The sequence below is a fragment of the Ranitomeya variabilis genome, chromosome 5 (assembly GCF_051348905.1).
Source record: "Ranitomeya variabilis isolate aRanVar5 chromosome 5, aRanVar5.hap1, whole genome shotgun sequence".
Lineage (NCBI taxonomy): Eukaryota > Metazoa > Chordata > Amphibia > Anura > Dendrobatidae > Ranitomeya > Ranitomeya variabilis.
In genome coordinates, this window is record NC_135236.1 from 33681519 (window position 1) to 33695418 (window position 13900).

General features: G+C 36.9%; 1 protein-coding gene across 1 annotated transcript; it reads right to left on the reverse strand.

Annotated features, from left to right (window-relative positions):
- Positions 1 to 3376: 3376 nt before the first annotated feature.
- Positions 3377 to 11659, reverse strand: LOC143774800 (extracellular calcium-sensing receptor-like). The gene is made up of 4 exons (XM_077262569.1): positions 11560 to 11659; positions 8560 to 8791; positions 7810 to 8101; positions 3377 to 4204 (listed from the first exon to the last, which is right to left on the reverse strand). The coding sequence occupies exons 1-4, from the start codon at positions 11657 to 11659 to the stop codon at positions 3377 to 3379; spliced, it is 1452 nt and encodes a 483-aa protein (XP_077118684.1).
- Between the last annotated feature and the right edge of the window lie 2241 nt (positions 11660 to 13900).

Below are 13900 nucleotides of genomic sequence, written 5' to 3' on the forward strand. Positions count from 1 at the left end.
CTCAAAAAGAAACAGATAGAAAGAATTAAGGAACTTGCTGGTGTTCATACTGCTTTACGCAACAAATCATTGCTCTCAATTACTTGGGTGAGTCTAGAACTAGTATTGTAAGACAGCACAAAGTGATCATCATTCACTGACAAGTACAATAATAATTTCTCTATGTACAAGAATATAACTACTATAATACTGCTCCTATGTACAAGAATATAACTACTATAATACTGCTCCTATGTACAAGAATATAACTACTATAATACTGCCCCTATGCACAAGAATATAACTACTATAATACTGCTCCTATGTACAAGAATATAGCTACTATAATACTGCTCCTATGTACAAGAATATAACTACTATAATACTCATCCTATGTACAAAAATATAACTACTATAATACTGTCCCTATGTACAAGAATATAACTACTATAACACTGCTCCTATGTACAAGAATATAACCACTATAATACTGCCCCTATGTACAAGAATATAACTACTATAATACTGCTCCTATGTACAAGAATATAACTATGATAATACTGCCACTATGTACAAGAATATAGCTACTATAATACTGCTCCTATGTACAAGAATATAACCACTATAATACTGCCTCCTATGTACAAGAATATAACTACTATAATACTGCTCCTATGTACAAGAATATAACCACTATAATACTGCCTCCTATGTACAAGAATATAACCACTATAATACTGCCTCCTATGTACAAGAATATAACTACTATAATACTGCTCCTATGTACAAGAATATAACTATGATAATACTGCCACTATGTACAAGAATATAGCTACTATAATACTGCTCCTATGTACAAGAATATAACCACTATAATACTGCCTCCTATGTACAAGAATATAACTACTATAATACTGCTCCTATGTACAAGAATATAACTACTATAATACTGCTCCTATGTACAAGAATATAACTACTATAATACTCCTCCTATGTACAAGAATATAACTACTATAATACTGTCCCTATGTACAAGAATATAACTACTATAACACTGCTCCTATGTGCAAGAATATAACCACTATAATACTGCCCCTATGTACAAGAATATAACTACTATAATACTGCTCCTATGTACAAGAATATAACTATGATAATACTGCCACTATGTACAAGAATATAGCTACTATAATACTGCTCCTATGTACAAGAATATAACCACTATAATACTGCCTCCTATGTACAAGAATATAACTACTATAATACTGCTCCTATGTACAAGAATATAACCACTATAATACTGCCTCCTATGTACAAGAATATAACTACTATAATACTGCCCCCTATGTACAAGAATATAACTACTATAATACTGCTCCTATGTGCAAGAATATAACTACTATAATACTGCCCTCTATGTACAAGAATATACTATAATACTGCCCCCTATGTACAAGAATATAACTACTATAATACTGCCCCCTATGTACAAGAATATAACTACTATAATACTGCACCTATGTACAAGAATATAACTACTATAATACTGCTCCTATGTACAAGAATATAACTACCATAATACTGCCCACTATGTAGAAGAATATACTATAATACTGCCCCCTATGTACAAGAATATAACTACTATAATACTGCCCCTATGTACAAGAATATAACTACTATAATGCTGCCCCCTATGTACAAGAATATAACTACTATAATACTGCTCCTATGTACAAGAATGTAACTACTATAGTACTGCTCCAATGTACAAGAATATAACTACTATAATACTGCCCCTATGAACAAGAATATAACTACTATAATACTGCCTCCTATGTACAAGAATATAAATACTATAATACTGCTCCTATGTACAAGAATATAACTACTATAATACTGCACCTATGTACAAGAATATAACTACTATAATACTGCCCCCTATATACAAGAATATAACTACTATAATATTGCCCCATGCACAAGAATATAACTACTATAATACTGCCCCTATGTACAAGAATATAACTACTATAATACTGCCCCCTATGTACAAGAATATAACTACTATAATACTGCACCTATGTACAAGAATATAACTACTATAATACTGCCCCTATGTACAAGAATATACCTACTATAATACTGCCCCTATGTACAAGAATATAACTACTATAATACTGCCCCTATGTACAAGAATATACCTACTATAATACTGCCCCCTATGTACAAGAATATAACTACTATAATACTGCCCCTATGTACAAGAATATACCTACTATAATACTGCCCCTATGTACAAGAATATACCTACTATAATACTGCCCCTATGTACAAGAATATAACTACTATAATACTGCCCCTATGTACAAGAATATACCTACTATAATACTGCCCCTATGTACAAGAATATAACTACTATAATACTGCCCCTATGTACAAGAATATACCTACTATAATACTGCCCCCTATGTACAAGAATATAACTACTATAATACTGCCCCTATGTACAAGAATATAACTACTATAATACTGCCCCCTATATATAAGAATATAACTACTATAATATTGCCCTATGTACAAGAATATAACTACTATAATGCTGCCCCCTATGTACAAGAATATAACTACTATAATACTGCTCCTATGTACAAGAATGTAACTACTATAGTACTACTCCAATGTACAAGAATATAACTACTATAATACTGCCCCTATGAACAAGAATATAACTACTATAATACTGCCTCCTATGTACAAGAATATAAATACTATAATACTGCTCCTATGTACAAGAATATAACTACTATAATACTGCACCTATGTACAAGAATATAACTACTATAATACTGCCCCCTATATACAAGAATATAACTACTATAATATTGCCCCATGTACAAGAATATAACTACTATAATACTGCCCCTATGTACAAGAATATACCTACTATAATACTGCCCCCTATGTACAAGAATATAACTACTATAATACTGCACCTATGTACAAGAATATAACTACTATGATATTGCTTCCATGTCCAAGAAAATAACCTCTTTAGTATTGTCTCTTTTGTACATGGATATTCCCTCCAGAAGTAAAAAGTATGGTAGCACTCACTGGTCAGTAAAATAATACATTTTTAGATCATGTTAAAAACATCATATACTAAATGGATTTATATGAGGAACTGCCAATTTATAACAGCTAGAGACAGAAAAAAGCCCCTGAAAAGGGAGTTGTAAATCTGGAACTGTTTTTTTTTTATGTGGTTGACCAACACCAAATGTCTGATGCCCACATACTAGGGTGTAGGCCTTGTCTGGAATGACCACCAATTACAGTAACAATATATAGAAGAAAACAGCTACTACTGCATTGCCCTTTATCTACAAGACTGATTTTATTTTACCTGCCACGGAGAGAAATTTTGAATTCGTGCACATCTTCCATAAAGAAATGGACCATTGTTCTCAATGCATTTTCTAAGATCTTCCAAAGCTTTGGCGAGAACATGTACTGCAGTGTAGATGTTGTAAGACACCCTTAAATTGGAGACATCATTGTAGCTGTTCCGTATTCCGTCCAGCCTCTCTTCCCCTGTGCACACCTTTCCTTGGGGACCCAAATACCCCACAGTTAGAAACGTACAATTAAAGGCTTCTTCCCAAAACGTCATCACTAAGTTGTCTGGTAAAGTCATGTTTGGATGGAGCTTGTTGAGGAATTCTTGAAATCCCGGTATTATCCCGTTGAAGAAAGCTAAACCAACTGTGCCAAATAAGAGATGTGAAAAGCTAGCCATCTTTTGCAGACTAGTCACAGACCATCCTTCACTAGCCACAAATACTTTATCTCTGATATTCTCTCTCATCATCTCAGTCATTATAGGGACCAAGTCGAGCCCAGTAGCGAAAGTGATTACCACTCTTGCTGTTGACTTTTTCATGACTTTAATTATTTTTGGAGCGTTCCGATCTTGTCTGCTTGTCAAAATATTCTCGGTGAAGGCTACACAGGCCCCAGCCCTGACAATCTCTTGTTTGACCAACTGAATCCCTTGTTGTCCATAGTCATTGTCCACTCCAAGTAGCCCGACCCATGACCAATTAAAGTGTAGAACAAGCTTTGCAAGTCCTTTAGACTGGAAGGCATCACTGGGAACAGTCCTGAAGAAGGAAGGAAACTTATTCCGGTCACTCAAGACAGAACTGGTAGAGTAATAACTGACCTGATTGTAAAAAAAAAATGTAAACAGAAAAGAACGTTTTATAAAAAAAAGATGTTTACTTATGTCCAGCCTTCCATTATAAAGTATAATTACTATCTTCACCATCAATGTTTCCTTTTTATGAATTGTAAAATTAATTTGTAATTTCTGCTAATTACCGTTTTACATTTAAAGTCATATGTTTGTTTATAGTTTCACAGTGGTTCACTAGTAAGTGGATAGACAGTTTATCTGTTTTTTCTATGGACAAACAATTTTTATGCCATATAAGGTTTTGTGAACTAATTAAGGAATCCATAGTTATAATAACCTACATTGCCTACAATAGAAAAGCATTATAGCAATATCCTCTTTTACTTCCTCCATTTTTTCTTTTCCATTTTCTTCTTTTCCATTTTTTTCCCGCTTTATTTTTTAAAATTTTTCCCCTTTCCTTCCCTTTGCTGTTTTTTCTCTGCGTTCTTACTTTTTACCCTTGTCTCTTTTCCTTCCAATGCTTTGATCATCGCTTCCTTACTTCCTTTTCTAACTTTCTTTCTTTCCTTTATTTTCTTTTTGCTCTTTTCTTTAATTTTTACCTTATTCCCTTTTCCTTCCTCTCTTCCCTTCCTTTATAATTTGTTTCCTGTTCATTTTACAGTTTCCCTCTCCCATTTTTCCTTCCTTTCTTCATTCCCTTTATATTCTACTCTCTTTCATAGTTTCTCTTGCTCTTCACTCTTTCTTTCTTCCTTTCTACTTTCTACTTTGCCCTTACTCCAGTCCTTTTTTCCCTTTGTTCTGCTTCTCTCCCTTCCTTCCTTATTCCATCTTTCTCGTTCTTTCTTTCTTGTTTTCTTTCAATCCTCCCTCCATCCCTTCCATCTTCCTTCCCTCATGCTCTTCTTTTCTTCTTCCTTTATTTCCTTTTCTCCTTCAGCTAAAATAGTACTTAAAAGGGTCACTCTTTATTTATATATGGGAAAATAGGCACAATGTGGGTCTTGGTGCTAGGACACTAATTTCAGGAATAAGGGGATGGGGGTCACAACTTCCATTAGCATTACTTGGTTCACTCTGAACTCATTGGGTGAGAATTATACTGTTTATCCCTCAAATGCAACTGTGTAGAGATCTCAAATGAGGCAAAAAAGCATGATACTGTCACGCAGTGAGTGTACATGATTAGGGAAAGGGGCCCTGAACCGTCCCTAGGACTGGAGCCTAACTATCCCTGCTCCCAAAAGTACCTCTAAAGGTGAGGAGGTTTGGGCCACCAGACTCACTGTTCTCCTGTTATTCCCTAAGCTGTCCCCTTTCCCAGGAGGTCTGGGACAGAAATGCTAGTGTTAACACATAAGACAGACAGGGATAACAAAAAGCAGCAAACATACAAAAACACTCACCAAAGGTTGAGAGGTATATAGGGAGGAATAGGAATGTACCAACCAAATGGAAATAGGACAATAAAAATCAGCATGCAAAAATCTCCAGAAGCAACGATCTCCAATTCAGCACAGTGTCTCCAAGGAGCTAGGAAGCAAAGCTTTGAATTGCATGGAAGAGAAGGTCTGACCAAATTTTATAGTGAGAAGAAATGACCAGGTTAGGAACAGTTGTGAGATGCAGCTGCAAGTTTCTAACCAGCATAGAAAGGGTCCATTTAATATGAAGCACAAACATATCAGCTAAGTAGAACATCAACGATTCACAATAAGTAGTGACTTTCTAAACCCTAATCCACCAGGAGGATATGACCCACTCGTGAAAGTACTCCCCCTTCTACGAGGGGCCTCAGGACCCTCTGAACCAAGTTTATCCAGATGGGCCAAATGAAAGAACCATATCAACCTACCAGCATTAACATCAGATGCCGGCACCCACATCATCTTCTCTGTATCATACACATGCCAATGCACCAGGTACTGTACAGAGCAATGAACCATATGGGAATCAATGATTTTCACTGCCTGAAATTCTAACTTGCCATCAATAATACTGGGTGGCGGTGGTAACAGTGATGGTTCCACAGGTGCAAAAAATTTTTGGAGCAAAGACCTGTAGAAAACATTATGAATCTTGAAGGTCAGAGGAAGCTTCAAGATAAAAAACTACCTTACAAGGGCCAAGAAACTTAGGACCTAATTTCCAAGAAGGAACTTTCAGTTTAATATTTTTGGTGGACAGCCATACTAACTCATTCATCCCCAGGCCCAAACCTGACAATTGTTTCTTATCAGGATTTTGTATTTGTACCCCAAAATATTTAAATTATTCTGAACACCTTCCCACATATATGTGAGTGAATAAGAAAATTCTTCCACCCCAGGAACCCCTGAAGACTCATCTTTAGTGAAGGTACAGAATTGTGGATGGCAGCCATATGCATAAAAAAATTGCTGCTTACAAGTGGACTCACTATGACGATTGTTTAAAGAAAACTGAGCCAGTGGTAAAAAAGAAGACAAAATCCTCCTGGTTATCTGACACAAAACATTAAAGGTATGTCTCTAAACTTTGGTTTAGGCGTTCAGTCTGACCATTACTTTAAGGATGGAACGCCGAGGAAAAGGATAGATGCATCCCTAAATGGGAACAAAACACCCTCCAAAGTTTAAATACAAATTTGGTCCCACGATCTGACACCACATCGGCAGGAACCTGTGAAGCTTCACGCGTAAGTGAGAGCAGGTAAGGCAATAAAGTGTGCCATTTTGCTAAACTTGTGCACAACAACTAAGATAACCTTTTAATCAGAAATTGATATAAGATCCATAATGGATAAATGAGCCCATGGATGGTCAGGAATGGTTGATGGTCAAAGAGCTCCAGACAGACAAGTATGCAGGGTCTTGGAACATGCACAGACACTACAAGAGGACACAAAGTCAACTACACACTTACGCAACCTTGGCCACCAAGATCGACAAGAAAGGAGGTCCAAGGTCATTTTACTCTCTGGGTGACCAGCTAGAGCCGAGTTATGATGTGCTTCCAAAATCTTAAGATGCAGATGTACAGGTACAAACAATTTCCCTGAAGAACTAGCAGGGACATCCCCCTGAGCCTTCAGTACCTCACCCTCAAGTTCAGAACACACTGCAGAGACCACCACCCATTTTTATAAAATAGGGACAGCATAATCAGTATTCCCATCCCTAGGAAAACTCAGAGACAAAGTATCCACTTTGGCATTCTTAATCCCAGGCTGGTAAGTGACCACAAAATTACACCTGGTGAAAAACAAAGAACATCTAGCTTGCTTCTCTAGGGAGAGGAAATGACCAGCTCAGTAACAGCTGTGAGATGGAGCGGCAATTTTTTAACCAACATATAAAGGATTGTTAACCTCTTCAGCACCAAAGGAAACTAAATCCATTAAATATAAAATACAAACACATCAGCTAAATGGAAGATCTTCGACTTACAATACATAGTGACTTTCTAACCCCAGATCTCCCAAGAGGGCATGACCCGCTCAATAAAGATACTCAACAGATCAGCATATCTCCACTATTCTAGGAAATGGTTAGGATTTCAGCTGAGATGTCCAACTGAAATCACCTTATGATACATTTTTTGAGAGTAGGTCTGTGATTTACTAAAGATAGTGGTGGATTAATTACCTGAGGGTACTTGTAAAGCCCAAGGATGTGTGCAACTGCAATAGACAATGTGGATGATGAAGAGCCTATGAATCCACTTAGAGGAACATTGTGAAGGCATCGATAATTAGGGATGGCGATCTTATCTCCTGATAAAACTTGTAACATTGCGGCTATGTTTAAAGAAATTATCCCACAAGAATCATACCAGTGAAATCCCAGGGTAATGTTGGGTAAGAAGTTCTCATTTCTGTTGATCTCTTCTACAGCAAATAAGAGAGCTTGAAGTTGCTGAAAGTAACCAAAGTGGAGCCTTGAAGAGACAGAAAATGTCTTAGTCAAAGAACACCGCAGATCTGACAATCTATAAGCCCAATTTAACTAATCCATGCCTTTGAAGCTTATGAGAAGGTTTCAATGATCTTCTAAATGGCCTTCGAAAAGACCATCCACATTGTTATCAATGCTAACCAAGTATGGTCTCTTTCATAAGAAAAATGAAAATTGACGCTTTCTATACTCAATTCTGCTTTACTCCTGTCACGAGGGCCTCTTCCCCATGTTTAGGTTTTTAGAAAGATGGGCTATCATTTATTCTTAGAGATAAACAAATATCATGGAGATGCATACACCCTACACGACCCCCTGTACAGATCCTAATATATATATATATATATATTTATATATATACATATATATATATATATATATATATATATATATATGGAAAATTTGGATTGAACACAACATCTTGTAGACATATTCACTTACGTTGTGCAAGTTGTTCTTGGGGGTGGTTCAGTAAAAGAAATTTCTTTGAAATTATCCACCACACGCACTGGTAGCACTGCCCCAATAATTATATCTCCAGGATGTTGAATCCCCTCAAGTGATATAGATGCCAATTTACATTGGTTGTCGTCATTGTAGGATGTTGGTACGAGGGAGGTAAGGATGAAAATCCAGATCAGGCAGTAGAGTGTTAGCATTATGGATGTGAAAACTAAACGTGGCAGAAAAATACGTGATAAGATATAATAATATACGATATACTGTAAACATTACAATAAGGCCATAGATCACTGAAAAAAAACATACAGAATACATGAATTCAAGAATGGGTAACAGCTGTATGTATCAGGGAAGAGCAAACCGAGATGTCGAAGTCAAGACCTACACAGGAGCTAGTCTACTCTATCTATCTATCTATCTATCTATCTATCTATCTATCTATCTATCTATCTATCTATCTATCTATCCGTTCATCCATAATAATCAGGGCAGCCATCTGAGCCACTCTGTTTACTGCATTCACAGGTATATGCTAAAGACAAGCTGATGGACAACAGTATCGTGGAGATGACTCGTTGACTTCTTTGGGATGGTGGGATGGTGTTGTGAGCATGGTGTGTGATCTGTGCTAAGAATGTTTTGTAGGAAGATGGAAGAGGTAATCTGTGACCTTTGTCTATTGTGAACCGTGTATCCTGAGTTATCTATATACTGTATAGGTGATGCCATCCATTGCAGTGATTATGACTACTGAGAGAAGATCTCTGCAGAACAGCAAATGCCTATTATAAGTAAAAATTGCAAACTTTGAGGATTTTTTTTTTAAATAAATTGATCCAATGGGTAAACGGCATAATGAGAAAAGAAATCGAAACTCCAGAATTATTTTTTGTTTTTTGGGTCTCCACAACATTGTAATAAATGCAATAAGAGGCGATCAAAACAGCGTATCTACCTCAAAATGGTATAATAAAAATATCAACCCAGGGCACAAAAAAATATCCCTGACACAGCCCCATATCCCAAAAATGTAAAATGTCACGGAACTTGAAAAAATGGTGACACAAGGAAAATGTTATTTTGTTTTTTACAATTTTGAGATTTGTTTTTCATCACTTAAAACCAAACTATACATATGTGGTATCTGTGCAATCGTACTGACCTGGAGGATCATATTTCTAGGTCACTTTTACCGCATAGTGAACATGATAAATATAAAACCCCAAAAACAATTGCAAAATTACCCTATTTTTTGCAATTTCAGCGCCCTTGAATTTTTTTCCCATTTCCAGTACATTACATGACAAAATGAATGGTGTCATTCAAAAGTACAACTTTTCCCACAAAAAAATGTGGACAGAAAAAAGTGGTATGGCTCTTGGACGAAGGGGACGAAAAAACAAAATAGAAAAAAAACGGAAATGATCTGCGGCGTGAAGGGTAAAGATACATCTGGTCTTCCTCAAATGGAATTCTATAGTTACTTGTGCTCAGTGCATCAGAACTACAGGGGGTCGCCATTATAATTTAATTTGGACATTAGATACCTGTAGGTATCTTACATATATTTTGTGCAATCTTTATTTTTTAAGTAAAAATACTACAGATTAGAAAAAAATTAATTAACCATAAAAATATTATTCCAAAATTTTTGAGAAGAATTCTGGAAAGGCTCACAATCTACAAGACATTATAAAGAAAAATGATTAAAAAAAAACCCTTCAAAATTATTTAGCAATATTTTTTTCAATATTACATTTTTTAGTAAAATATAAAAAACATACATTATAAAAGCAGCGATGATAATTTCCAATGCTCTGTACTCACTGTCTTATAATGTATTCTCTCTGGATCATGTGTGATATTTCCTCTTTATATAGATGCTGCCGTGTAACACATAACATACATTAACCCTCTATGCTCCGAATTCTTCGTCACGCGGTAACTTGTGGATGAGTCTTTTGATTTTTTTAAATGGTTAATATACAGATTCTCCGTAGACTAATTTAGCGTGTGACCCGTGATCCTTCATTTCCTGGGAGAACTAGAGCCGGAGGTGCAGATGCTGATTCCCATGTGTGGTACTGACACTCAATAATTATATAATAAGGAATATTCTAGATACCTGTATCTTACGCTATAAGAATGGTGCACACAATACTGAAATCACAAAATAAGAACATTTTATTTTTTTCCTCTGTTGTTGTAGTGGCGTATCCCCAATGATGATAGAGCACATGGCCCACAAGTTCACATCATAGTACCATATACTGTACAACTACATAGTAGAGTGGAGGACATTTTTCAAAATTATGTTCCGATTATGACTGGTGGCAAATATAGTTTTTGCAATATTCGCCGAACATAGCCAAATGTCATTGAAGTCGAGGAAAGTAGAAATGGCCGAATCTGTTCCAAACTGATCATCAAACATAAATATAGCACGAATATGGAAAATTCAACTTCGGCGACCGATTCCGAACATATTCTCTGAATTCTACTACATAGTACCAGTACAACATGCACTCCGTAATATATCCCCATAATAGCTAAATAATAGGCGTTCAAGTAATACTCCCAAAAAGATACCACCAGTGTCAGACTGGATTAGCAAACACCCACCAGTAACATTGATTCTTGGGGCCTATTGTTGAATGACATGCAAAAATAACCTGACTCTAGTACACAAATTTATTTTTGCCTCTAAGTAATATTAATTTGTTTAAACTTGCTTAATAAATGATTAGATTACAGCCTTTTCTGCAAATTGTGAATCAAGTGTAATAGCACTACTCATCAGCAGTCCTACAGAGGGGCGGCCTACCAGAGGATTCTCCTGTTCTGCTGTGGGCCAGTCCGAGCCTGGATACCACAGTATAGTGTTCACGTGCATCTGCAGTATATGGCATAAAGTTACCTTGCCAAGTTTCTGCATTACTCATCATCTCTGTTGGTTTCTGCCAATTTCTTCATCTTTACCCGACATGGTGATGTGGACTGTGGTGGGAATAAAGATCCTTGTGCCAATGGTAAAGCACTGGTTGTAACACTTCTCCTTCAGTTGCACCTCACGCCCCATGTATAAATCCTCCTATATTACAATTTGTTTTCTTTTTAACTATTTATTACTCCTTTTGTCCTCCTGTTTCTCCATCTTGGTCAAATGTTCCAAGCTACTTAATAGCTCTACACACTCACACTCTACCATTTATTAATTTCTTATTCTCCCTCACCCTGGTTCTCGTCCCTTTTTTCCAAAAATATACTCCTACCACAGTTTAACCCTTTTTTCATGTTTTTCCTCATTCTTTTTATTTTGGAATATTTTTCCCTCCTCACATAAAACTTTCCTTTCTTTCTCTATTCCTTTTTTTTCTTGTTCTTTTCTGACATCTTTTCCATGTCATGTACCTCCTTCTTCACTTCCCTCTTTCCCTCCCACAAGTTCAACCCCTACTCCTCGACCTTTTTCAAAATTCTCCAGAGGGAGGACATTTTTAGGTTAAACTTGGAGCCCATTTCAGGCTTTTTGAGCCTCACTGCCTTACCGTTCAATGTGCACTTGGTTTTACAACTGAGACAGATGCCAGTCCGGCATCGAAATTCGTCATGGACTAAAAACCTAGAAAAGGTTAGGTAAAGTGGTAAGGAAAGAAAAGTGTGCACACCCATAATTAACAATATACATTTTACTAAAGTCTGTGTTGACATTTTTTATGCCATTGTCTTTAATAAAAATTACATTATTAATTATAAATGTGCACACATTTCTTTCCTTAAAACTTTACCTAACATTTTCTGTGCTACTAGTTTGCATAAGGTTTGTTTAGCACCACTCCCCATTTTTGGCTGTGCCCACTTTCTCTCATCTACCACATGGAGTAAAAACCATTAGTTTACCATTGATATGAGAATCTTTATTTCAGCAGCACATCTCAAATCACCGAGAATCGTTCATTGTGGTCAAATTTCCTGAAGGCCTTTGTCTTCCAGCCATGAAGCAGCAGCAGCTAACATCACATTTTGTCAGGAGTTGCGCCTTACATCAGTCGCTCAGGCGAGTGCAAACTGTTGCTTACATACTCTCCTCCATCAGGGTACCACTTAATGTTCTTGTGCACGCAGTTTTGGTCTCACTTTCACCATTTTGTCAGTGCAGGAAGAGATGCGGGGCAGCACGATTGACCACCAAGTCTGATTGAAAGGTTACTTTTAGAATCAGTCCAAGCATCCAGCTGACTGGCCTATTGGGGCAACATATTGTAGGTGGTCCGGAACAGTCATCATATTCTCTTTGTCATAGCTGGTCAACTTAACTAGACTATCTACTACTGGTTTCACCTGGCTGGTTCTCAGCTAATCTTCTGGATTAACCCATGGGTCCTTTTTTGGATTGACTTCAGAATTTTGACCCATTTTGTTTCCTGCTGCTGTTACTTTGACAAGACTACTTCACACCATGCTTGTTGAATTGAAGCTGTAATATGTTTGTGTGCATGAGCCCTAACTCATATTTTGTATTCACATTGAGTGACATTGGTTATGGAATAGATCTTGGGATCAGGACAATAACCAAGATGAATGTGAGCCGAGGGTCTTCAGATATGTCTCTTCTAGTGATGAGCGAGCACTAAAATGCTCGGGTGCTCGTTGCTCAGGTCGAGCAGATTGGTATACTTGGGTACTTGGACAGAACAACGAGCCCAATATAAGACTATGGGAGACCCGAGCATTTTTACTGCGATACCCCCCCGGGGGTCCTTTTAAAGTCTAAAAATGTCTGAAAATGATGGACATTGCTCAAATGACACAGGAACCTCATGGGGATTGCCCCTGGAAGCATTCCTGACTCCTAGGTTACAGCTGTAAACATTTTTTTCTGAGATTCATGCCATTTTTAGCGGTGCAACAAAAACACATTAAAACGAAACCAAAACAGGTTTTACTGGGAAATATGTTAAGGTACATCCTTTGCAGGCTAATGACTTGCCTGTAAGGCCAAATTATTAACTTCAGACCGAAATGTTCGTCCCCCACTTGGGCTTAGTTCAGACGCAGCGTTTGTTAAGGGTTTTTCAACTTTAACATTGCTTTCAACCACTACAAATGCATTCACTGTGAAATGTTATTGTAACATTTAACACCCCTAGCTGGCCATGTGGTGTGTTACACATAAGCAGACCCATCTTGTTTCATTTACGAAGGAGGGACTCTTAAAGTCACAGAGCCTATTTTTACTGGTGCATCAGGTGGTATTAATCTTCTTAAAGGGCCATTATTAAACAGTGGGTCTCCTAAACTGTTGTAGCCTATGCTGTGA